Genomic DNA, 27,923 nt, shown 5'->3' with positions numbered 1-27,923 from the left:
AAGTCAGAAACAAAAATATGTACCTTCATCTTACGTTCACTTTAGCAGAATTTCTGGTAATGAGTTTTCACTTGAAAATGTGCACTAGCATTTTTAGAAAAAAGCTAAAATAATAATTTTGACTAAATCTTTATTTGGTTTTTCTTATTTTTTTGCAAAGGCGAGCAGAATCACTCCAATCAGACTAAAAAGACGTCAGTTTTGATCAAATGTGCTTTTAGTTGAAAAACGTGCTCAAGCGCTTAAAAAAGACAAACAGAACATAATTCTCTACCTTAATTAGTGGTTTATAGCATTTTTTTTATGAAAATTTCGCCCAAAAGATTCGCTTGCTACCTCCACTGGAAATTTTTCGCCGGATTCGATAGATAAGTGAGTTTTATCCGAAAATAGGGTATAATTTTCGAAAGTATTATTTAGTTTTGATAACATAGATTTATAAAAAACTTAAATCCTACTTTTTGCAATTGTATAGAATTCTAAGTGCAGTTGAGTTGTATTAGTTCTTGCGTCCATGAGCCGCCACTGGCAACTGTCCAATTTTACAATAAATTATAGCTTAATTGTTTGTATGAGGAGATCAATTTTTCTAAATTATTAACCGAAATACACCTTCGACTTGACCTGGCAAACCCGTTCTGAAAAAATCTCTTTGCAAATTCAAGGCTAAAACGATCTGTTGGCTTATTAATAGTACATTATTAACAACTATAAAACAACTTACAAATTCATTTAATTAAAATTAACGCAATAGCGTTTTTATTGTTTTTTGAATTATTTATGACATTGTTAATTTATCAGGTGGGGTGTTTGGTTGAAAATTTCTTAATTACAGTTTTGGAACTTGTAATGTCCCATCACCAATTTTCCTTTGTTAGGATTAATTAAATATTTTACACTATTCAATAATATAGACTTTGGAGTTCGAGTCCTGCTAAAGCTGTACAGTGGTGCCTCTGCCGTTTGCGGTGCAAACCTCAACTAGCGATACAGCTTGGTGGGGGACGCAGATTTACCGAGTTCAAGTTTTAAGCTCCGGCAGATTGTCAGTATCGCCACGACTGTAAAGAGTAGTAGGTGTTTTAATTTTGGTAAAAGTGAGTTCGAGAAAAATTGCAAAAAGTTCAATCGCTCAGTTTTGAGACTTTTCGAACTGTTGATGGTTTTTGTGCAATCTTCTAGTCACCCGAAAGACTACATATTTTTTTTCGAGTTCTGAAGTTTGGGGAGAAGTTTAGGAAAAACGCCTGCGATTTTTTACGTAAAACTCGAAATTTGTGGATTTTGTTTTGGAGTTCATCAGCTGGATATCGTCAACAAAACGCATGCTCTCCCCCCACTCCTGCGGTAGAGGGGATAAACAGCTGAGAATCAGATACACACTGACAACATCAAGTTCAGCTTGTCAGTCGCGCTGTTGTTGTGTTACTGTCGGCAACAAATATGCTAAGTATAGTCGAGTGTGCACACACTTGAGAACTTAGCAAGATTTTAATGCAAAGTTAGTTGACTGTCGTTCCGCCCGGTAGTGTGAAGTGAATGTGTACTTAGTTACTAAATTGGATATGGTGCCCCAACAAAACATGGATTCATCCAGGTCAGAAACACCGATTAGTAGTGCTGTGCCCAAATTCGGCTCACAACTAATTGACAAAAATTCAGCAACACCCTACTCTGACGCTACTCAGGTAGGTTGCAATTCTTCCCCCGTGCGTAATTTAGACCGCCTGTCTCCTGTTATCTCCGCACGTGCCGCAATTTGCGATAACATCCGTTCAAATATATCTTCTTCCGAAATTAAATCATGTCCAACGAGAAGCTTATTGACTTAAGTTGCAGAATATTTAAAAATAGAACCAATAAAGAATTATGAGTGGCTCTCCAAAGCTCCCAAAAGCAGGTAAAACGGAAAGGAACTATTTGTCATGAGGTCCTCTTGGAGCAATTTCTTGGCTGAATGCAGAAAGTATTTCTTCATTTAATTCAGAAATATTAACTCAAGTTGTAAATATTGACCAAAAAGGGGCTATCGAAATTTCTTCTGCTAATTCTTCTTTTTAACCGGATTCAAAAAGTATAATAACCGTCCGGACTTTGCATTTAAATTTACTCGCTGGTGCGCAGGAGGCTGCCAATTTTTCGCACGTGTGCATTTTCCAGACGCGTCGTCTATGGAAAATTTGATCCAGGTTTGGAAAATGGAAAAATGTGTTGCGGCAGTTCCACATGTTGTAACGCGAATTCGAGTCGAGACCAGTCGTTCGCGGCGATCAGCTGCTGAGGTGTTTGGCTTTTTCAAGGTCTGTGACTCATGTCGCGAGTGCACGATATAAAAAATGTGTAATTTGTAACCTTTACAACTACGGAAATAAAATTTTGGCCTTGAGGGAGTAATCCAGGTATTTGCGCGCTGATCGCGTCAATGCGGAAAAGAGGTGTTAACGCACTCGGTGCGTTAATGTGGGAAAAGTGAGCGAATGAAATTTACGGCCCAAGTTGCAGGGAAAGTTCGCTGCAACAACGTTCTCGTGAATTATGCAACGAAACGCGCTATCGGGCTCTACCAAGCAAAACGAACTAAATAAAATATTAGCCTCGTTTTATTCGAATGAATTACAAATCATCAACATGAAATTAAATGAGCGGGCGAAAAACAAATCGTTAAACCATTTTTTCGGACGGATCAGTGGGAATTATAGTCCGGGACATTTCTATATGAGTTACGTCATACCGCATACCTTGACGCGAGACTATATAGAGCACAAAAACTAGATAAGAGCTCAAATTTAGGGAACTTGGTTGTTTGATGTGTTTGACAGATGACAAATGTAAACAATAATAAAAATTTAAATATTTCTTTATTGTAGTAAAGTACAGCAAAATGTACCAACTAGAACACTTAAAAACAAATGGAGAAACTTTCAAATGCTTTGAAGTACCGTTGCTGGAGTACTGTTGAGGTTATGTTTGACCTTGGTATGACTGTCAGGTTTAAAGTTGAAATTTGCATTAAAAAGGCCATAAAAGCCTCGAAGTGACTTTTAGGGTAGTCATCGTCATGTTCCAATTGCATGCCCCCTCTCTGCCACATCAGTAAAATTTGCCACAAAAGTTTTAAAAAACGACTTTAAACAACAAAAAAGGCCCTATTTTCATTAACAATGAGACATATCTCGCTGCATGCGGCACGACATAGGCCTCATAGACCAATCTCATTGTGAATGGTTTTCGCTGAGATCACTTTGAGAGGGTTTCACTGAGACTGACGTTGGCGGAAGGCTGAAACCTGCCTCGCGACAAGTCTTTGCACCAACATTCGAAAACGCTGTCAATGGCTTAAAATTATGAAACTGTGTCAGTTTTTTTGTGTCTTTTGGGATTAGTCTTTGAGTCCTGTCGCGCCGCATGTAGCGAAGCAGATCTCATTGTGAATGGGTTCTTTAAGAAACAGTTTCAATGTACACCACAAGACATACACTGAGACGGCCTCATGCCTCATATCATGGCTTGTAATTGACAGCATTTTATAAAATGATTTGGAATCATAATGCAGAGATTGTTGCGAGACAGGCAGGCAGGTCTCAAGCCTACTGCAGAAGACGCCCTCACTAAGTCCATGTCTTAGAGATGCAAGACCAATTTAGACCATTTACAGTGAGATTGGTGCCCGAAACCTATGTCATGCAGGAAGCCAAACTTCATCGTAAATGGACCCTTTTCAATGGGGGTGTGCTTTTTGAATAAATTTGAAATGGCCTTTTTGAAAAAAGCAGTTGTCTCTCTTTTATTCATCTATTCAACATGTTTGTATTCGATGCACTTACACCAATTTCATTATCAGTGTCTTGATTATCAGGCAAGGGCAAAGTGGAATTGGAGGCAACCCAGAAATAAAAACACTTTAATTTCCTTTATTAGTAGGCTATATTTTTTATACAAGACGACTACTCTCAGATAGAGACGTACAAAACTGTAAACAAGAGTAAAAGTTGGTTTTTCGCAATATTTCACACTATTCTTCCACACGTCCACAGTAAAATCAGAAAGCGCTTCTTGTTATAAAGCCCTTATTATGTTTTTCGACGATGGCTGAGACTTTGTGACGTATTTGTTAAACGTAAGTTTTCAAATATCCCATGCCAGTGCAACGGAGTTATATTAACAATTTTATGGGATTATTTTTAACTTTACACCCATTCTGCTTGAAACAAGAGTCGCTACCAGAAAATAACAACGAAAAAAGTGGACCCAAAAGGCTTCAGCTGTAAATTATAAACACTATCTGTGATTTTTTTAATAATTAATTAATAAATGTCGTGAACTTACTTTGAAGTAAACAGTGAGCTCCATCTATAACTCATAATTACTTGAACCGCAATTCTCATCATCAAAATGTGCAAAACTGCGATAAGTGAGGTTATGCAGGTATGCACTTTGTTTTCCAGTTTTTCACACAAAATATATCACAAATCGTACAACCAGCGATAGTCAGTACTGTCAGTACGTCACAGCAGCTTTCTCCAGCACAATCACTGACTGCAATTCTGTGTTGTGCCATTCCCGTCTCATCATATAATCTATAATTGTTATATGACAAGTAATGTTTCTACCTTCAAAAATACTTGCGTAAATATTTTATTATCCCGTTAGTACACACTTTTAAAGCAGCCACTGGTTATATAGATTAAAATTATAACATTTCCTTTGTTATTGTGTTATTGTTTACATCAGTCAGCTGTTTACTGTCATTTTCTAATGCTACCAATTTAAAAAATGTCCCTGTTATTAAAGCTCAAGGACCATAGAATGAGAGAGAGAACATTTTTTGTTCACATAGACGCTGAATATACGTATAAATGTCAGAAAATTCAAATTTTTTATGTCCAAATAGAAATGTCCCGGACTGTAGTTATTTATTCATGTTCGGCCATAAAAAATCTTCTAATTGCGAGTCGCTCGTGTATAATTAGCCCAAAGCTCCGAACTTGACATAGGTGTGCAGGTTCCTACAGTGGAACCTCTTCTAACCCGAAAAACAAGTGCATCAAGGATCGTTTACTTATTCTTCTTAATTAGAAATAAGATTTATTTGAAAATCGAAAAATTGATATGGAGAACTCTGCAGTAATTGGTTCGGCTTGTGGAGGTTTTGCTGTAACTTGTCAATAAGGAACGGGTTTTGAGCTCTCGTCTTGGCATAATATTGACTAGGATGTAAAAATCGGAGCCTGTTCGGGAGTTTGTAAATATTTGCCGTGATCTAGAAGTAAATAGTAAATCACGAAAAGTTTTGTGGTCGGGAGGCGAACGATAAAAAACGTAGTTTTTTACGACGATCCAGTAGTCCATGAACCGCATGACCTGCTGCGATCTACCTCATATCTCTGTTAGTTGTTTAGTCGTGCTGTTGTTTCTCGAGGCACCTTGATTTATTCTGAAAACCAGTTCTTGCAGCACGATGCTCTCCTAAGTGTGGTTATTAGATATTTTATATTCCGTGTTTTATTGCACCGACGATTACGATACTCTCGTGATAAATGAGAAGACGTACAATGAGATAATTGCCACGGTTTCGTCTGCAATTTTCAATTACCTAGACTTATCGGTACCGTTAGTGTTCCCTTCAGGACTGAAACTTCTTCAACGCACAAAAAACTTGATCGATCTTGATGGATCGAGCTCACAATCATTAGTTTTGGTCGGAAAATAGTGATCGCCTCTCTTCCATTAAAAACTTTCATCGCGCGCTGTCAAGTCCGAATTAAATTGCATCCAACATCGAAAACAAGATCCGCTTTGATCGACGAAATTTTATTTCAAGGTGTTTAAAATGCGCTCGTGGAAATTTGTAATCGTACGTACGAGAATTACGCGTTTCCGGGCAGGAAGCGATAACGGCCGGTATCGTCACCCGAAGGTCGGAATAACATTGGGAGGCCTTGCTGTGTTTACATTTTGGTAACCCACTGATGATTCAGGAAGCGGAACGACCTCAAAGAAAATCGACGCCGTAATCCTATCAGGGTTCCAAGTAAAACACGGAAAATTGCGTGGTAGGCAAAAGTTACCGTAAATTGCAAAAACTCATCGAAAACAAAATAAGATTTTTGCCGGTTGGAGGGCGCACCATTGAAAAAATAAAGCATTTTGTGTGCATATTTCGTGCAACAATAACCTGCCTATGACATCGAAAAACATTAATCTGTTATTGGATGCAGTTATGGCCTTAAACACAGCCAAACTGCAAATCGATACACAATTTGGTATAGATTAGTGTTGCTGTGGACGGTTCACCAGCTAATCACGCCCCCCGGTGGCCTCCCTGACAACGCGTTACGGCCATTTTAATTAACCTAATGACTGGACTAACAGCTTCCTCTAATCGGATTAAACTGGGATGCTCCAAGTGTTATCATTCATATCCTTATCTCAGCCTTCTTCAAATGTGTGTATATTCGGATCTTGCCCTCTTGTTATCGCTGCAATTTGCAGTGTCAAAATCGAGTTAATTGATTAAAAATATTTTGATAGGAGCTGTTTATTTATTTTGCGATAATAGCTATCTCTGATCGACAGACGATCAGGGGCCAGGAATTAATTTAGGGAAAGCACGTTGCACCGCAGTAATATAGTTCTGGGGAAAGTAAATTTTGTGATTGAAATGTTAAGTACTCTGGAGGAGCACATATGGCGTTCTGTTGTATGCGAGAGATTAATTGCAATTGAGTTTGTGAAAAAATTCACTTGACGTCTCCCGCTCAGTGGAGCATCTCTTTCATTTGGTAATGGATAACGCACCGTTGCAATTTAGTGGAATTTTCGCCGAAATGAAGCTTTCGCTGTATTCAGTCCCGTAGCAAAAAATAATCGTATTTGGTATCGATTGCACTGCGCTCATGCATTACCTCCTGTCGCAATAAAAACTAATTAAAGCCTGTTGTAATTGCAAGTACCTACTCATATTTTTAATTTTCGTCTGTTCGTCGATGCGTATCAAATCGGTATAATTATCAAACCGGGCCAAGGTGCGGAGAGTTAGCAAAGGTTTTCCATCATCGCCGGTCCTAATTAAAACATTACACAATTCGATTATGGTAATTTCCTCGTTATTTGAATGCGATTTCTTGTACAAATTTGCGGAATAGACGCGCTTGGGCAATTAATTTATTGCGCGCACGGGCCGCGTGAAAAATCAAAATTATAATACATATATTCAATGAACGGTCGCAAAAACATGCAAACTCATCGGCTCGTGCGTGAGCCCCATGCGAATGGGTCTGTGCGTGTCCGCCATGACAGAGGCGCCACACGTGACCCGAATATGTCATGCGAAAACCGTTCAGCTGTTCACGACCAAACTTAGAGCGACCTTAATGCCCCTATTTACCTACAACAATGGGTCATCTTCTTTCCTGCTCTCGTCATCTGCGGAGCACGGCGAGCTTTTATGTTATTTTCTTCTGCAAGGTTTCAGCAACTAGGGCACAGGAGGATTTATCCTTGGATTGTTTGCACTGCGGATGCGAGACCCCCATCGACGCGGTGTTGTGCACAGCTTTTTCGAGCTTTCATTGAAACACTTTCATAACCCGATTGCTAAAAGCTCCCTTTTCCATTTACTCTAAAGCAATTACGCCCAAGTTTTATCATTGCGACGATTGGCAATTTCCAACAAACAACAACTGTTTATCAATTAACTTCCTACTAAACTGGCCTCGAGAAGACGTAATACTTTAATAATATCAAGGAACGACAAGCATGGCAGCAAAATTATCTAATGTGGAAAACTGTGGATATTGCGGTAGTCGCCAGTCGGTGTTTTTGCATTTGTCTATACACACGTGTACAAACATGTCTTGGTACGTTTATCACGTATGTCGTCGAATCCTTGATACGAGGTGAACGTGAAGACTACGTTTGGTGTGTTATTTCCGGGTTTGCGCATGAGATGAGAATCGCTCGTGAAAGGACACTAGCCTTATTTGGACAGTATTGTATCACTGTCCTTGATTGTGTTGTTTTGGTAAATCATACTTTTGCAAGAATGTCGGAGAAAACACGTTCCTAGTGTAATTAATTTCCTTTAATTGCGCTTGAAGTGTTTACTGATCAGTTTTTTCTCATTGTTGCAGACTAAAAAGAACAATCCCAACCACATCAAAAGACCCATGAACGCGTTTATGGTGTGGTCTCAGATCGAGCGTAGAAAAATTTGCGAAGTGCAGCCAGACATGCACAATGCTGAAATTTCAAAGAAGCTCGGCCGCCGCTGGAAGGAGTTGAAAGATGACGAACGCCAGCCTTTCATCGAGGAGGCCGAAAGGCTCCGACAGCTCCACCAGAGAGAGTATCCAGATTACAAGTACCGTCCTAGGAAAAAGACGACGAAACCGGCCCCCAAATCGGCGACTTCCTCCAAGAAATCGTCCAAAAAGTCTCCAAAAGTTCAAAAGAACGATAACAATAACAACAGTAGTAATAACAGCAATGCAATCGTGAAAGAGAGATTGTACGCCAGACGCTCCGCTTTGCCCGAATCGACGAGTTCGAAGTTGAAAGAGAGGCTGGATTTATCGCCGGTGATGACGCCCCTTCCACTGCCACCTGTGAGCATTTTGGCAAAGGTGCCATCTAGTCCTTCTTGCGATATCCCGGATTCCCCGGAAAGCGCCACGATCTACGACGATTCGCTGGCGCCGCTGCACCACGAAGCCGAAGACCGGCTCGCGCACGGTTCCACTGCCACTCTGGACGACCTGGACAGGATCGACGACTTCAACTTGCTGCAGCCGATGGAGATTGATCTGCAGGAGCTGGCGGACATCGAGATCATGGACAGCGGCTCGAACGGGTCCGGCTCGCACCTGGACTTTGACTGCCCCAGAGACATCCCCATCTTTTCGAGTCTGGGGGGCTCGCCCTGGAGCGACGGCGTGTTCAACTGTTGAAAGAGGAGACTATAAGACTGTGTTAATCCAATTCGTGTGTTGGCGCATACAATCATTGTTATCCTCCTCTCTCGGATGGAGACGGTCCAGAGGCGGTTTCAATTGTTCTACCAGCTCAAGTTGTCGAGCCGGCCAGGTCGATGATGTTTTATAATTTTATTATTTAACCCCGATAAATGATCTCATCTTGTGTTTATTTTTTATATTTATCATATAGTAGCGCGTCAGTGTTTCGTTCATTCGGTTCATCATCATACGTATTCCCGGATTCAACCAGTTGTTAGTGCCTAGTTCAGTATGATATGTCGGACATAACCCGGGTCGCCCGTCATTAGTTTCGATACTTGTAAAATCCCGCCGGCCGCCATTTTGTACATTGTTGGTGGCAGCGGGACACAAAATCAGGCTGTGATTCATCTGTTTGATGACCAATATTTAGTTGTCAAAAGTCAGTGTAGTTTTTCCGCCTCCAGCTTTGCTAATTAGTTCGGGCGCATTTTGCGACGACGGCATACAGCTGATTGTTTCGTTACTGCCAACTGCGAACGCAACGTTTGGTTTTACTCACCTTGTATCTTATCTCATCGTTTTATTCGTCGAAGAGGCGCATCTCCGCGGCTCTGCCTTCATTTTTAATAAAAATCATATTGTATTGCTTTCTGATTCGTTCGTCCAGAATTGTACTTAATGGTCCTAAAATCTTGTACAGCTGTAAGGTTATTTAAGTGAGCACTGTGGGTTTGTTAGTGGTAGGAGTTGATATTAACAGTAAGATATCCAAATAGGCTATAGGGTTGTTTGTGCTGCTGCTGCTGCTGTCAACGACTCGGGCATTCGGTTTTACTTTATCTCGTCCATCAAACTCTGTTGCACAAAATATTGTTTCTCTCGTTGCCTCTTGTTCCAGATGTCAATGCTACGAGCTTGGTTTACCTATACATACTTATACGCTTAAAACTTGTTTCCGTTCAAATCTTAAAGTCAATGCACAAACTTTGTAATGAGATTAAAATAGTATGAAAATTTTTTTCAAAAATAATAGAGTAGCGAGCGACATCGATATTCTTCTATAATAACATGATATTGAGGCACGACCAACGCTCTACGTGTGCTTTCAATGTACTAGATTAAACTTTACGATAATATTTAAAGTTAGATCGGACTGTCCGTATTATAAGAGTTTTCGAATTTTAAAATTTTATGAGGCCTGGTACAGTATGAAAATGTAGAATATAACATATTCGGTGTATTTTTGTACCCAATGTTTGTTCAGCGATGCAAGTGCAGAGTTGGCTGAGACATGTCGCTGACTGACTTAGATTGTAGGTTTTTATGTTGAGCTGTACTGGTTATGAGCTGCGAGTCGATAATAACTTCTAATTTTTAAGTTCATTGCCGTTCTTTGGTTCGACTGTCTTCAGGAACTCTGCTCTGCTCTTGTATTTCGCGACTTGTATATAACGTGTATAGATTTGCTCATGTAAAAATTGTTTTTGTTGAAACGTACTGTTTATGCAATCATTTTAAATAATTGCAATAACTATCGCTGCAAGTCTTGAACGGCATCCTACTGTGGACTCAATACTTTCAACGTTCTTTGCATATGATGTCACAGTGCGGCGTCGAACCAGACCCTATTGTAAAAAACGTTACTTTTTGTGGCATTGTTGACCCTTTTTGTTCTGGTAAACGATTGAGAGATTACAAATTTAGCAATATTTTTGCATATTATCTTGATGTATCATAAAAATCCCTGCATTTTTGTAGACCCATGTATTATATTCATATTACTATATTAAAGTTATTATATAGTGTGTAAATTTTGTATTGTAGTTGCTGTTAAATATATTATTAATTATATGCCCAATAAAAGATTTTTTCAATTTAATTCTCGAATTACTTTCACACCAAATCCCCCTCATTACGCCAACTTAAATTTCAAAGTGAAATAATTAAACGAGATAATTGTGTTTGATAAAGGACTTGTGTACGCTGTACCTACCAACACAACAGCAATAAAATCCTATGGCTCTGTGGAAACGATAGTCGTCGTCGTTGCCACGACTTACCGTAACTAAATCGTGTACGCGATAACAGAGGATTTTGTCGTGTAAATACACGTCAGGTGCAATTTATGAATCAAATTTAATTTGCTCTGATGGCATTTGCTGAAATTAAAATCGCCCAGTTGTAATGCTAAAATAATAACATTGCTACACGTAGATTATAAAGTGTAATCTTAATAGGGGGCTTATATTTTACAGCTTGTTGTTTTAGAGCTACTAAATACAAGCTCTATGCTGCTAAGTTTGACGATAACTGCTTCTCGTCACCGCGACCTCCTTACTTTATGATACTCTTAACGACATTCCGCGAAAATTGAAATATTTAATGTTCCGAGCTTTTCCGCCCCGTGCTTTTAATAATTTATAAACGCCCGAGAATTGTAATTTGTTTACTTTCGAGATATTAAGAAGCTTCAATTTCGGCCCAACTCCCACCGGACCATTCTTTAAACGACATAAAAACTAGAACCCGGACTTTACAGCTATAAGCAGTATTAACAATCATTTCAAAGACTTTTCTTTGGGAGATTTACCTTTGTGACCGTTGGGTTTTAAAGGTCCTGCTTTAATGGATACCATAAATTTTTACTCGGACAGGTTCATCAATAAAACTCAACATAAAATTTAGAGCTAGTTGGGTTTAAATGCGACACTTAAAAATAAGCCATTCCAACGATATAAAAACTCATTTCGACTGTAGAATCACAATAATTAAAAGACATGGCATGAAACATATTCATCCGTGAAGAATAAAGTATTCGGTGAATGCAACTCCAATTATTATTCATTTTCGAATAAGTATTCCGTGATGGAGGGAAACAAATAATTCAAGGCCCCTACATATGTGTTACTATTTCCATACCAAGTGTATTTATGCTAACCATAGCACGCGTATTGTCGTTACACACGCACTTGCACGACTACCGACCTATTAAGTAAAAATGTTGCTCATAAATACTTTATCTATGGTTTTTTCCGGTATCATGACCATTATGGACTCGCTAATGGCATTCGAATCAAACTCGTGCCTGAATTTGGTAACTTTTTGATTAAAACACGAAAAAGGCGAAAGTGCGTAATCTACCTATCCGATAGAAAAATTATATTTAGAAGTCTGATTAATGCCTGGCTTATCGTGAAATAGACTCGAGGAATGTCCATTTAGATAACCGCCAAAGGAGTCAGCCGTTTGTAAAAATAACGTTCCGTGATGAAACTGTAATGCAGAAAGCAAACACGAATAAGACGAAGGAGAGAAAATAAAAAGAGTAATTATTTGTGGCGTGCGATAAAATGGTCAAGTCCTGTGATCTTGCACGCATTGAGATGTTTTATAGTCAGATGGTGAAAGATACATTATCGTAATTGTTTTAAACTGGTTTCCCACGAACGAACTTGAGAAAAATCATGCCCAATATCGGAAAACACGGGAAACGTGGTGGTAATCCATATACGAAACCATTATCTAACAAGTTACGAGGTCAACAACCAGATGGTCGATGTTGGTAAATCACTCTTCGTGGATATTGCAGATTGTATCTCAAATCTCAAATTGTTATATCGGGCTGCTTGTCCTAACGGGAATTAACACTTTGTGCCGATAGACACAAATATTTACCATTTCGAAACAACGCATCTATATCATTATTGTAATTTGACAACGGAGATACAAAGTGATGACTCCGGAATATCGTGTTGCTATTCTCGGAGAGCAATAATCATTAAGGACGAAATTGTCGACTAAAAACAGTCGACAAGGTGATGGATTTTCAGTCAAAACATGATTTGTTCAATTTTAAACGAGCATTCCAGCTCAACCATCTTGTAAATAAAAATTATTTTCTCGTGTTATCCAGGCCATGGATTATAATGCATCAGGAAATTAATTGATGTTTTCATTTAAATAAATTTGTTTTCCAAAATCTTGATATATTGCCAAGCTTAACTGCATTAAGGAGCTTAAAAAACGCTTAACCCGTTAATTTTTATTTTTGTTGAGTGACCTAATTTACACAGTTGGTAAGAACACGAATTTTTCTTATTTTAGTAAACACTACCTAATTCAATAACTTTCTTGAACAACTAACTTATTGTAGTGGCAAGATACGCGATAAAATATATACCGTTTTCAGTAAACAATAAAGAATAGTCGATAAGAAAGGGTCCTCGGATATAAATAGTAGCCACTCGTGGATATCCAAAAAAGGCAAAGAAAACATTATAAAAGTTGTTAATGGGGCCCAAGGCTCCGGCTTGCATGAGTATTGTCTATGTTCCACATGTAGATGCAAAATGTGGTTGTGATAACTTATCAACCAAAATGTTTTAAGCATTTATTATTATCGAACGATTCTTTTTTTAATGATGGACAGCATTTTTGTGTCAGCACTATGTTATCGGACATTGCAAAAATTTCCAACAGAATTTTCCTCTCCAGAAACAACTACACAAGTTTTAAAACATACATTCAATAATAAATCCGAACACACTACGCAAATAGGTGTGCTTTTAGCGCACATCAATTTATTCGATTTTTCATTTCTAACACCAAAAACTAATAATCCTTCGAAAACGCAATCAGTATGAATTAATGAAAACATCAAAATATTCTGGGAACATGTGTCAAGATTGCATTTATTTGTGAAGCTGAGTGAAATGTAAAGTTGGGGTTGGTTATCGCGAAATCCGCAAAAATGTTAAAAAGCTGCTGGAGGTGTAGGGAATCGAACGCATTGTGTTGATTTCCTGTGATAGCCTGCTCATCCTTTATAAAAAACGTATGATACTTATGGATAAAGGTGGTGTCCCTCATGTCTCCATTATTCAGGCTTTCCGTTAGTTACAGAGTACAAAAACAAACACTCAACTTCGGGGAAGTGTGTGAATGACATGCATTGAGCTTCGAGTCGCTTTGTTCAATCAAAGTCGCTAAAAATACTGCCTGAAATGGGGAAAAATCCCCAGCATATGACCTCAGCCCGTGGTTCATCACCTCTTCCGTGTGCAGCACCTACTTTTTGCAAGGCGCCGAACAAATAGCAATTTAACGCCGTTGTCTGTAATAGCGTGAGTGGATGCATGACCTAGGCTAACCTCACCGGAGCGGGTGGATAGTAGATCATTGCGGAACGTCGAGCAAAAACAATCGCTTCACGTCAAAGTGACAGCCCAGTCTAGAAGGCAGATCCGCTACAATCTATCCCGGAGCAATGAAACAATTCAACCCGTTGCACATTTTGGATCAATGATGCATTTGCATCCTTTAACGAGTTCCAAGCGAAAAATCCTAACAAGCTATCGCCCCAGGATAACACAATTATTACACAGAGTATTATTTCGCCATACACAGACACCATCACGTCATTAAACCACTGTCACTGTCATGTATTTGTCAGTAATGTGGGTTTATTACACTTGCACTGTTATTAACTCGGCGAAGAGAAAAGTGCTGGAGGAGTTTGACGGCGACCGCTATATTAACTTTTGGCTCGATAGAATTATCAAAGCCGATGCTAAGTTTTTACAACTACGTTTGCCAAAACGTTATAAAATCGGTCCGCCAAATATGGTGTTTATTGAACTTACACACTATGACGACCAACATTGACCTTATTGTTTATTGCTCATTATTTTTTGTTTGCTTACTTTATTTGTTTGTTTACCGTATGTTATTTTAGTCACAAAAACGCACTGTTTAAATATTTTACTCGTCTGGGAAATAAAAGCTCAACTTATCTCGATCGCATTATAAATAAATGCAAATATATTTTTATTACCAAAATACACCTCGTTTAGAAATTCACACAGCGTAGGTCCACTAAAAAATTGTCATCTCTAAAATTGGATTTTTTTCTGACAAAGCAAAATTTTCAAGCTAATGCATATAAATATTTATGCCAAATAAAATACGCGATGTTCCACTAACTTTTTCCCGATCAATCTCTGCCACTAATCACTCGGCACAGAAATGCTAGTAATTTAAAAATTAGGTGAACTAATTAAACAAATGAATAAAAAAAAATTTACACAAAATTAGTTCAAACATACTATGGAACAAGTTTTATTTTATTGTGCTACGTAATCGAAGTTATCAATAGTCGACATTCTTCAGTAATTCATAATTACTAGTAGATATGACGGTATTGATATCCAGAGTAATATACGTACATCAGGTATCCTTGAAAAACTGTACTATGTATTGGTCTTTTCAGTTTTTTAAATAAGTAATAATTTTGAAACAAGTAAACTCCGAACTATTCAGTTGCACATCATTGATTTTTTAAGAGGACTTAGGACTAACTTTCATATCTTAATATTAAAAAATATTAATATAAATAATAAAAATATAATATAATAATATAATAAAAAAAATAATTATATGAATAAATGTAAAAAAAATCGTTCGTGAGAGAAATATGGATACTACAACAACTTAGATCAAATCAAAATTTCTAATTATAGTATTATTTTTAAAGTACACAAAATTTTTCATTTTTTTGTATTCTCCAACAAGACCGAATGATTGATACTTTTTCGGAAAGTACCAATCAAATCTCTCTTAATTGTGTCCACTTTTTAAATTAATAAATTATGTGCTACTTTTTGGCATTATTTAACGTTTAATTTTTTCCCGTATAAAAGTTGTACGATCTGAGAAAATACATATCCCTTGGGAAATGATGCATGGAATAACATGCACTTTTACTGTTAGCACGTTAGCATACATGACAGGTTTGTTTGTTGAATTTGCAAAACGCCATCAAAGGTCTTTCCTGTTAATCATATAACGTTTTACCTTTCGGAACTTATAAATCATGTATTAACCAAGTTTGTTGAACCATTCCTGAATTTGTTTTTAATCAGATAATAGGTAGGTATGTTTACCCTTTAAATATGGGCAAAATTTTATCAAATATTTGAGATGATTTGAGTTGTATTTGCTAAATAAAAACACGGTTTGATAATCTTGGTTTACGCATTGCATCTACTTGATTGCTAGATCGCATTTTGTGCAATTACGTCTTTACACTTTTAGTTTTGGGTCCAAGATACGCTTGGACTATGAACGGCAACAAATCTGGGTTACGTCACCAAAAATACTGCCAAAATTTTGACAATCGAGGTGAATTTGGTCATTAAATGTTATTTTGAAACGAGTGTTTATCGGTGTTGACGATTAGACAATGATTTTTATTTAAGAGCCCTTCCGGTCTTTACATTAATGACAGATTGATTTCAAATGTCTCAACAGCCACGTATCATACCACCATATTTAACTTGTGCCGATCGATACATTCATATTTTATAAGTCCTAAACCGTAATTAAATAAATAATACGTCTAGTAATATGTTGGTAGAATTACAGGACAATTAAAAATAGACTTGAAGAAAAAAGTACAGTTTTCGAACCTCTCTCATAAGCAGAATAAATCGTACACCTGCACAATATTCGAATTCCTTCCGTAAAATCCCAGTGTACAAGTACACAATTAGTTATGCACACATAATTTAAATAAAAGCGCTATCCAATTAAATCAACAAAGTTGCGGAAACGGTGTGTATCACAAATTACTGCAACAATCGTACGTTTTTCCTTTGTCATCATTCGACTAATTTAGCGTACGCAGATTTTTGACCTCCACAATGATCCCAATATATCTCCAAGACCAACAAACGCAAATTTGATTCGAAAGGCTTTATTTTTATTTATGGGTGACCCGTTGTCTTTCGAGTTCATCCATTAATAGAAATCAAATCACGTCATTGAAATTTTAATTGAACCGAAATAAGTTTATTATGGTTGTTATATGTATAATCCTTGGAAATTGAGCCAAAAAAATATTAAAATGCGTAGCTAATTTCGGACGGTCGACCTCAGGATTGTAAAGTGCAATGAAACATCTGTTCGATGCACTAATTAACCCCCACGCCACTTGCCCAAAATAAAGCCCCGATTTTCAATTTTCACGATTTTTAAATCGTTTAGATAACAATAAAATTATTATTTTTAATAAATTTTGAGAAAAAAACTGTTATTAGCCGGCTGTCATTGAACGGGAGGCATTTGTATTAACATTGCATAATTTTTTAATTTTCTTGATGGAATAATAATTATGTCTCATGTGTGGTAAGCCTACGCGACTACGGTTCTGCACGGTCTTTTCCATATAAAAAGGTTAATAACCACGTTATAAACAGAAAGAAAACCAACATTTATTTTGAATCTATACAAACGTGCTTTGTTGTACATCATACATCAGAGTTGTTTTATAAATATTGTATAAACGTATTTATCCACATGTCGTAGGTGTTTTAGAGTCGGAAAGAATTAATTGTCGATGTACATAGTCAGTCTTGAATTTTTCCTTCCGCCTGTAGATAAAACAGTCACATTAGCATGTCTTAAAAGAGTTAAAAGGCTCCGAGAGCTTACGACAAAATTTTTCACGTTAAGCTTTATTGTGATTAAGTAACCTTCATGCAGGTATACCATATAAAGCATTAAATTAAGAACCTCTTCCACTCTTCCCATCTTTAATAAAAAATTGCCCATTTTTTATCAACGTGGAACACTCAATAACATTAATAATATTGTAATAAGCTCCCTCGCTGCTTTCCTCGTACTTAGTTTATTAACGTCAACAAAATGGATATAATACGTGAGCAATAATTTAATACGACTCGCTTATAATATCTCATGTTTGAGCGCCGCTTTATCCTTTGGGAATGCTCTAATATTGGGCTCGGTTTTTCAATAACCTTCGTGTTGCTGGCATTTTCATTAGTCCTAAAGCATTTCCGTCCCTCAGACTTTCATAATGTTTCAAGAGGCCCAAAACTTGCCTTCTTAATTGTGTCACTACGTTACTGGGGTTGCTTTATTATCGCTCCACGTGGGAAAAGTAATGCTTTATGGGGCTTTCACAAACAAACAAGTGTCTCACTCATTTGCGTGTCCTGCCAAAGCTCCAAGTCAAATCCTTTCTGGCCCGCACCAGTGGCGTACCATGTTTTAATTAATTTTTTTTTAATTTTAACTCGTAGACAGTGTCCTTCGTTAGTGAAGTGTTTCTTATTCCTACATCCCCTACAATCTCATTAAACTTGATTTATTTAAATAAGCGGAAAATTTCAATTTTTTTGTATGAATATGAGGATTGGGGGCCTTGGTGCTTGATGGGTGAAAAGTAAAAAGCGTGTGCACTTATTTGAATTTGAATAACTATATTGGGCGCCACCTGTAAGCACCTTGTGAGTGTGTTAAGGCAAAGTGCATTGCATCATGCGATCTTGCAGGGCAATTTACCCGTCTGCTAATTGTTAATATTAGTAACGAGCTTGTCAAATTATCGCCTGCATCAGCACCATGATGGTATTTCGTGTAATAGCCATGGTAGAGCCACGCCGCTGGGTTCATGGAAAGGTTATCTGGTGTAAAAAGGACAACAAAAGGGAAACGACGCTAAATAATTTGCGAACGGCGATTAGCCCGCCGTTATCAGGTCGTTCCAACATGTCAGCAGTGTATCAGGAACGACCATAACCTCGCCCAACGTTACATTTTTTAATGATTCGAACATTTGCATATGCTGCATAAGTATGTAAACACAACACGGTGCACTTCCGACGGCGGGTGTAAACCGGAAACGCGCAGCCGCTTGCATTTGTTTCTCCACGCCGCGGTCTTTCCGAAGCTCGTTCCGGTTTCGATGTGTAATAAATAAAGCTGTTTTTAGGCGGCGCAACTTATGCCACCCCACACGCCCCTAAGATAAACACAGAGACCTCCGAAGCGATCAAATATTCGGGAGGTTCTGTCATGTGCACACGGAAATCTAGCATTAACGATGAATATTTAAAAATGAGGGGGTTAGCTATTATGTTATTCCATAGGAGGGCCAATATTTACCTTGGAAATCTTCTATTCCGCCTCTAACTTGTTTGAGCGCGGTTTAATCAGTCAGAACACTATACACATACAACTTTATAATAACACGACATCAAAGGGAAATTCTGAATATCCTGAACCCGGAACAGCGGAAAAAATCAGCCTCCGTACAACTAGCGACAGTGGCGTATTAACTCGAGCCGCTAATAAAATAACAACAAAATAACGAAGAAAGAACACATCAATAAATCGCTACATTAATTCAAAAATTAATTAAAAGACATCTGATTATAATGTACTAAGACTATTACAAAATCTTCGGTCTCCAAAAAACACATTTTCTATTCTTTCTGAATATTCTAGGTAGGCTCATATGTATTAACTTTGTCCACATTTTAGATTTCTTCGCAAATAAAGCTTTCTATTTGCCCAGATTAACATTAATTTTAAAGTACAGGTTGTTAAATAATACAATTTTTTATAAAATTGATATTTTTTTACTTGGTCTCAAGGAAAAGACTGGGTTTTAAACGGTTTACAAACGAGGTGTTGGCCGTAATATCAGGCAGCTAAATAGGATTTCCACATCTATAGCATGTGTATGGTAGCGTAACAGTTCCAGCTATTCAGGCTTACGCTATTAAAAATATTTATGTTGGGGAAATAATTCGTTATATTATTAATGCTGGCTGTAGTGTACTGCAGGGGCCTGGCATACATTAGTCTCTCTAATTAAACCAGTTTCAACGGAAATTCACACACCTACCCGATTTTTGTATTATTATCCGTTATTAAGGACGTCCATTAATCACAAGGCGGTCAGCAAGTGAATTAGAACCACGATTCCCCTCAAACTTTTCTCGAATAATTGCTTGTTTTTGGTGAAAACTAACAAAGTACATTAAATCAGAATTTTTGGTGTCTGTTTTTCTTATTTGAGTGTATTCGCCAAGTTTCTCATTATTTCATAATTTCAAAGTGCCTCTGTTGCTGCTGCTGCTGCACCAATTTTCCTAAAAGTAGACAACTTAATCAACCGGCAGAGGAAGGATCTGACTGCAATTGTTTATAGTCTGGAAGAGACATAACTTTAAGAACAAAACTGGAGATAATGCTTTCTTACAGATTTATGATATGAACTTTGTGGAACCGTTCGCGTGTTTTGCGCCCACTATAAACCGAATAACTTTCCCATTTCATCCCCAAATATCTACCGGGACCCATCTGGCTGCGATCACGGCATTTTATTAAATATTAATTTATTAACTCGATCAGTCAGGATAAACGACTTTGACACGGAATTGCGTGTTGAAAATGCCACTTGGTTAACGCCCTTACTGCCATGTAACACAACAGGACACGTTTTTCCCTGTTAACAGCAGAGATTTACACCACCGCTTCGCCCTTATCAAAATCGATAAAAATGCTCCACGATACAATTCTTAATCAGCCAAATTAAACCTCACTTGAATTTTTTATTTCGTGCCAATAAAAACAAACACAATTTCCAATAATCTGGCAGTAATTTAATTTGCTCCAATACTCATTCCTATGTAAATCCATACCCGGCAAAATGCAAAATAATTTTCAGTATAAATTTTTAACTAAATTCTAACTACCCATGATGAGATTTAAAGCTGCACATTTTTTGCCGGGATTATTCAAAATAAAAATAAAAACTATCACGTTTATTTGGAAAATTAATAAACTAGAGACAAATTTAATCCAAACATAACTTTAGACCACTTCCAAAATGAGTAAAACCGCCTAATGATAATTACCCTTTTTTCGTCGTATGACATGAGCTTCCTGAAATATTAATTTATAATACACAAAATGAACAGGAAGCGAGCATTTGGTGCCCCGGGGGTTAAAGTTACTTCAAAAGTTATAATAACGTATATGATGGGTAAAACAAACGATTTCATTTTGCTTGAAACCCCAGGTGAGCCTCTTCTTGTCTATAGTAATTCGTTGCTATACCTTGCTGAGCCTCATTTATTTATGAAGATAAAGACCATAAAAGCTCATTTTTAAGCACCGTGTGAAAATCAATATCTTGTGAAGTGGCGTGGGCGGATAAACATGATAAAACATTCAACGTCCTTTTATCATATTGAAATAAAGTCGTTATCAAGTGCCATAAACTTTTAATTGTTAACGCTGTTGTTATTGAACACTAATTCACTAATACAAACACATTCAAACGTACCCTCTAACTCTCACCACTTCAAAAATTTGAAAAGCACCCAATAAACGTTCAAAAATGTTTAAGAGCTGACTTTTCTACTTCAGGACTAGGTAGGAGATAAATATATAAAAGTCTCCCTCCTCAAAATACGTGGAGACAGAAGACCAGAAGAACCCTTCTATAATTTTTGGTTGAATTTTTCATATGAATGTGCAAAAAGTGAAACTTTCGCCAACATTCTACTAAAAACTACAAAACGAATTGAAAAAAATGTGTTTCTATGTGTATTCTACAACTTGTTCGTTGCTGGACTGGTATTAGAAAAAAATGCAAAAGTTTTCAGTTTCAGTACTCGTATACGAGTATTTAGACAACTGAAACTATTTATTTGAGCTCTAAAATTAAACATTGGGACCTCCTCAGTCTATTATGTTTTTATCACCTTTATGTTGTTATTGTCACTAAGTTACTACATTTTGACTAATGGCTTTTATACGAGTAAAAATATTCAGTTTTTCAGGGGGAAAGCGCAGTTTTCGGCTTTTCTGGGTGTAAAACCGCTGAAATTAATAAATCTGGATAAGAATTAATGTTTTTCAGGTCAGCAAGGCCACAGTGTCAATCTAATTACTGAGTTATTTCTCACGATAAGTGTTATCTCGTGTTTCTGGAAGTTTTGCGTGCTGATACATTTCAAATTTTTTCTTTTCTGAGCCACTTGACTTGCCTTTTGTTTTGAGCGAGAGCAAACACTCGAAATAAGGAAATAGAGTGTTTTAAGACCGTTTTAATTAGTTTTTGGAGAAACGAGCTTTTGTTTGTCGTGGGTCCAGTGTATTATTTCAGGCCGTCCGGAAAGTGTTAAGTAAATTGAAGTGAGTTGAGGAAGGTGGTTGGCTGGCCGCAAAGTCACTGGACAAACAAAACAGAGTACAGGGCAGGACAGGGGACGTTATTATGAGGCCCGACGACTACAGCCGGCGCGCCGTGACTTGCCAGTCAAGGTCCCAGGTTCACCGGCCGTTCCGAGAATTCACCCGGTTCGGCTCTTCGCCTATTTTTGCCGTCTTGCTCCATTGCACAATTTTTTCAGCATTTGCAAACCGATGAAATTTCGTTATGATTGCACGGCTCCGAGTAGCTACTTAATTTAAACTCCGAACTCGCTTTACGATGTCAAAGGCTGCAACCAACTCTTTATACGGCCCAAGTTATCTCAAATTTCCGGTATTAAATAGTTAATAGCGCAGCGTTTAACTTTGGAAAAGGAAAATGTTTATGTTTTTATATTAACTCCGGGTGGGAACGATGCGAGTGGAAGTTTTTACCAGAATACAAATTAGATGGAAATGGTCGTGTAAAGTGCGGTAGATTCAAAGAGCAAAAGTGCAGATTATTAATTAGGTAGGAAAGCTGAAACATGGCTCGATACCCACTTATTCCAGTCGTAAAAGTTGGTATTTTCATGGAATGAATTCGTTCAAGGAAAAATTGATATTAGACCGGCTTAACATAACGTAATTCCGAAAGTGATTTGAAATGAGAATAACCAAAAGGAGCAATTTTTTTCCTAGTTTTATTTTTGAGCTTTTGGAAGTTGTTCGTAAATGTAAAAAAGCTCTTGTTATGTTAGAGAGATTGGAAAAGTTTATTGCTTTTTCTCGTCTACTTCACGTATTCGATCACCAATATTTCTAGAGCCTGTTTCTGTTTTTTATATATTTTCGTTAAAATCACTTGTAACTTGATATTGCAATTTTTTACAAAATCCTTCGTAACGTGAGGCCACCCGTTGAAATTATTTAATCAGCCGTTTTATACTGTTTACACAATATGTAAATAAATCAGTTAATGTGTTTTTACCTCCAGCCGCCCGTTATTGAATATTCGCTAAAAATAACTAATCAAGTACAGCGCGAATCAAGTGAAGGAGCAAATTTATGGTCATGGTAAACCAATACGAGGAAAATTTCTAATGATATATATCCCAATTTGTGAAAAAAAATGCTAATTATCGTTAATGAGCTATTAAAAAACAAATAAGCAAATGGAAATAACTGTTTTGAATTAAATTAATACTGACCTTTTTTTTCGTGCAGCTTCTAATAACGTTCATGGTTCACATCTACTAAATTTGAACAGGATGAAGTCTCAAGGATTTTATGGTTTTCCTAATGACGAAACCACTTGAAAAGAAATATCGTTTCCGGTATTATCCGTGACATTTGTTGTGACACTAAACCACATTTTTTATTTACGCAGGTGGGGAAATGGCTTGCGAATTTTCGAGGGTTCGAAACCGGCAAAATAAAAATTCCCAATTTTCTGTAATTGAGTTGGGTATTTGTGTAGAATTTCAGAAATGCCGTGCTATAAATATTGGTAGATATTAAAAGGCTTCTGTTTAATCAAAACACTACAGTTCACTGGTTTCAATTCAAAATTATAATGCACGCGAATAAATCACGTATGTCTTCCTTGGTTAAACAAATAAAAATAAATTAAATTTTATTGTTGAGTTACACGTTAATGAAACAATGATTAATAATTTTATTATGACTTTCTCAGGCGCGCTCTTTGAGTTCCACCGCTCAAAGAAGATTGAAAGAGGTTCAATATAGTTTCTCTTACCGTGAGCTGGGTAATTTATAGAATAATATTTTATGATCCAAGATGTCAAATACCTTGGATAAATCGAAATAAATTCCCAGTAGGTATAATTACCTTTATCTACCCAATCCATAATGTATGGCAGTCTTGTAAACAGCATGTTCGCTTCTCGCTTGATTTACGTTTTGTGTAATCACAATAATAATACCAATATATTTTTACTTCAAAACAGTTTTACAACACTGGAAATATTCAAGATCGCAATTATTTACAAACTGATGAGAAACATCTATCTGCAAAAGTTCCTACGAGTGGACAGAAGAACACTTTTTTAATCAACCCTCCAGGGGCCATATTAACTTTATTTTCAAAAATCTTAGTTTTTGGTTCTAGTTTATTAAGAAAATAAAAAATTCTCTTCATTGTCAACTTAAAAAAAAAGTTGTTAATTAACTGTCAAACGTGCGAGTTTCCTAGAAGAGATGTTACAACAAACCTACTGACTGCGCCAATTACAGTAATACAGTGTTGTTGACTGTGAGAGGGAATAAAAAAATGAATTTCTGGCTCGTTTTGAAACCAATTAGTTTTTCTTCAGGCCTCAAATTATCACTCGAGAAGCCATGTACTTTAAATATTTATATTTTTCACTAAATAGAATTTGAAGCCTGAAGCAGATTGAGAAAAATGTATTATTGTTATATGACATCCCACATCCTTAACAACAAACCATTATCAAAAAATGGGAGAAAAAAGCATAGTCGTTCTATTTTTGCATCACTCTGTTCTTAATATGTATAATGAAGTTGACAAAAATGTGGCTGAAATAGGCCTAAATACACCAGAATTCTTTGCCTCATTTAAAATAAATGGATTGTTTTAGAGCAGTTTGATTGGAGTCCTTGTCACGTTGGTGGCATAATTAAAAATTTCTTGGCGTGATATGATAGGTCAGAGGTCGCTTTCTTGCCGTTTGCAGGTTTTTTAATAATGAAATTGTCGAAAGAGATTTGTTCAATAATGAATAATGGTTAACTTCGTTGCTTTGCCGGACAGACATGAAAATTGATGTAAATTATGTAAAGCTCACGTATGTGGCAGATAATCAATTCAGTATCCAATATAGCGCCGTCATTATTCAAATATTTATTTTTGTATATTCCGCAGCTTAAACGCTGCATTTAACCAAATAAAATAATTTTAATTAAAGCCCAGAGAACAAAAACCGGCAATAATTTTAGATATTGTAAACATGCAGTTATAATGGCGTTTTTAATTGAATTTTTAGTAAACAGAATCGATCGCGTATCCCGGATGATTATAAAACAATAATTTCGCGTGTTATCGCAAAAATTTATGAAATAGCTGTTAATAAATTTTCCTTGGTCAAACCGCACAGTATTTTTTTGCAGTGTGGTGGAGGAGCGTGCGATATTTATAACGTTTCTAACCTGGCTACTTTCATTGCTTTGCAAATGCATTTCATAATTCATTTAAGCAAAAAGCCGCAAGTTCAAGCGGTTCAGCTTAGTCAATCCACAAATAAAAACAAGGTTATTGCATTAAGTTGTCTCAAAGTCGACAATAAATAATAAATAGCGTACGCTTTCTTCTTTCAGTGGAGTCGCTGGATAATTTACTTCAACTGAAAAGCACCATAAATCCTCTCAATTAACAATATCTCAATATAACTGCCGGCGCATGTATACAAATACCGACGATTTTTCACCACAATTTGGATAATCACCGATGTAGCGTCGCCAAAGCGACTCCTGCCGCAGAATTTCGTGACGCAAAAATTGTTATACTGCAAATGGAGCAATGCACCCGCCGTATGCAAGGGGCCCGTTAACGTAAATCATTCTTAATATTATGCATGTGTGTGAAGCTAGTCGAGATAATTATACGTGAGGCATTGAATAATTACCTCACGAATGCTCGAGTCAAATGTCAAATTGCAGCTTACTATACACGCAAATACAATGCATGCTTTTTATTGGTGAAATGCCCGGCCCTGCAGTAATTAAAGCCACTGCGACACCCCAATAAACCGCATTTTGTCACACTTGCCACGGCTGAGGACTAAGGGTGGCGCTACAAATTTCTAAAATTAGTCTCCACGGCGTATAAATAACGCACTAACACTTGTGATTTTATTTCCCTCGGAAATTCTATCCCCGTGAATGCCTCGTTTCTTTTCCTGTGTGTTATGCGAATTTATTATTACGTTTATTAGTGCACACTTTCAAAATGTCACGTCGTTCCTTCAGGCCGCAAAAACGCCACAATAGATTTGCTTGAAAGGGGCAAATGCATTACACAAATGTATTACTTTACATAATAAACCGACCCAAGTGGTTTGCCAAACGAATCCCAAAATACATAATAAAAACTACAGCCAGATTCAATTTTCGAAATTATCCACAAACTCCCTAAGCTTCAGTTTTTGAAATGGGTAACCACATCTAACGTCGGTTTATAAATTACTGTTAAATTAATATTTGCTGAAAAAATACACATTTATAATGTTTGTTCGTTGATAGCCTCTCATAAATTTGATCTTAGTTACTACCTGGGTTATTATTACAATGCTTGAGTAAAATTTCTGCTCAGCAACTCGTTGGTTGCTAACTGAATTTGAAAACACAACATGCATCGCAATTTGTTACCAAATCGATGAGTGGTACGAGAATTTTATAGATGTATAGAATATCTAACGATAATCTATTTCAAAAATGCATTAGTTCACATACGTACAATAAGTCACTAGATCAAAAATAGCATACAAAATTATGGTTTACTGCAAACAGATTATTATTTTCAGAAGATGTTAAGAGGATGTGATATTTGCAGGAAATTTTGTGAAAAATAGGCTTGCAGCCTATTTTAAAAAATAATTCATAAGTGTTGTTTTTGGAATGTTGTTTACGGGAAGCAATATGAACATGTAGGTGTATTAATATTTCTCGAACCCTTTGAAACCTTTTCTGGATTCAGGTAGTTAAAAAGCGAGAGAACAAGTCCTACTGCGATCGCTGCACCTAGATAACAGCGGAGATAACCGTCTTTTGAGACCCTTGTCACGTAGAGCACGGTTTTCCTAATTGATAATTGCTTTTTCTAAAAATTCCAAACCGAAACATTAAACCAAACAGTACTCGTAGTAATAAAACTCCGGTGACCTTGCATAACTATCTAAATCTTGTTAAACAGTTCTTTCTAATCTCGGTGCATAGAGACCCTTTGACCGCCCAATTATTTTGCTTATCTTATCTTTAGCATTTTTCGGTGCAAGCAATGTGCGTCAAAATGTCTAGGCTATCAGCTCGCAATGCTCCAAATAGGAAATTAAATTGTTTCGACAGTAGATATCGTCCAATCGCGATGAATTTCACCAAATTGCGAAATTTCAAATAGAGCGGATGCTTCATCATGCATTCGACTTGAGTAAACATCGCTCTTCGTGTTTACTTATGATTGCATTTTTTTAATTTATGGATGCGAACTGTAATAATACTAATAATATCACTGCGTACTAATCATCTCCGTCACTGTTTGCAATGAAGCCCTGCTTGGCAAGCGTTTGATCACAAAGCTGCTAATTACGTAGGTATATCAAACACATCAAACACAAATAGGGAATGTATTAGACAGACGGGATACCTGTTTCTAATTAATCACAGGACTAATATGTCCCTTTTAGCGCAGCATTCCCAAATTGCCTAGGAATGGCCGGGATTGCGTGCAATTAGGCAAAGTTCGCGAAAAATTGGCGAAACAATAAGACAGCGGGTCGCGTCATTAATCATCCGTTAATTTGAAACAAATTACAGTTTTCAGCGGCATTATTACGAACTGTGGCGAGTTAAAAGCGTACAGTGGTAGACAATAAGGGGCGATGGTCATACTCACTCTGTGACTAATTTACATCATAACCCTCTAGTTAATTTTGTGCAAATAACTAAACACCCAGTCTTAAAGGCAATTAGCATAACTATTACTTATTACACTAGGCGATTAACACAAATAAAAGACATCGAGGCTTTGAGGCTTCTTCATTAAATCAATTTTCTTAAAGGTTATTTATTAATGCGTTTCTGGATGATTGATGATGTGCAAGTTCATGGAGTGAAGTAGATGGCTAAAAGTGCCCATTATTGCGTACAGTCATGAAGAAAGTGCGATTTAGACATATTTTTATCAATCACAACATCAACGAC

General features: G+C 37.0%; 1 protein-coding gene and 1 long non-coding RNA gene across 3 annotated transcripts; one reads left to right on the top strand and one right to left on the bottom strand.

The window, feature by feature from the left end:
• Positions 1–1,039: 1,039 nt before the first annotated feature.
• LOC661892 (transcription factor sem-2) lies at positions 1,040–10,836 on the top strand. Of its 2 annotated transcripts, none has more exons than XM_008197554.3 (2): positions 1,040–1,597; positions 8,133–10,836. In XM_008197554.3, exon 2 carries the CDS (start codon positions 8,169–8,171, stop codon positions 8,946–8,948), a length of 780 nt encoding a protein of 259 aa, XP_008195776.1. In that variant the 5' UTR covers positions 1,040–1,597; positions 8,133–8,168; the 3' UTR covers positions 8,949–10,836. The 2 variants fall into 2 exon arrangements, with proteins under 2 accessions (XP_008195776.1, XP_973116.1); XM_968023.4 differs by having other exon boundaries at positions 1,041–1,688.
• LOC135265595 (uncharacterized) lies at positions 2,842–7,158 on the bottom strand. Its single transcript, XR_010333311.1, has 2 exons — positions 4,327–7,158; positions 2,842–4,262 (listed from the first exon to the last, which is right to left on the bottom strand). It is a non-coding gene; the product is annotated as an uncharacterized LOC135265595 (long non-coding RNA).
• Positions 10,837–27,923: the final 17,087 nt, after the last annotated feature.

This window comes from Tribolium castaneum, chromosome 3, assembly GCF_031307605.1.
Source record: "Tribolium castaneum strain GA2 chromosome 3, icTriCast1.1, whole genome shotgun sequence".
Classification (NCBI taxonomy): domain Eukaryota; kingdom Metazoa; phylum Arthropoda; class Insecta; order Coleoptera; family Tenebrionidae; genus Tribolium; species Tribolium castaneum.
Note: the sequence above shows the minus strand (reverse complement) of the source record. Positions and strands in the feature narration are given on the sequence as shown.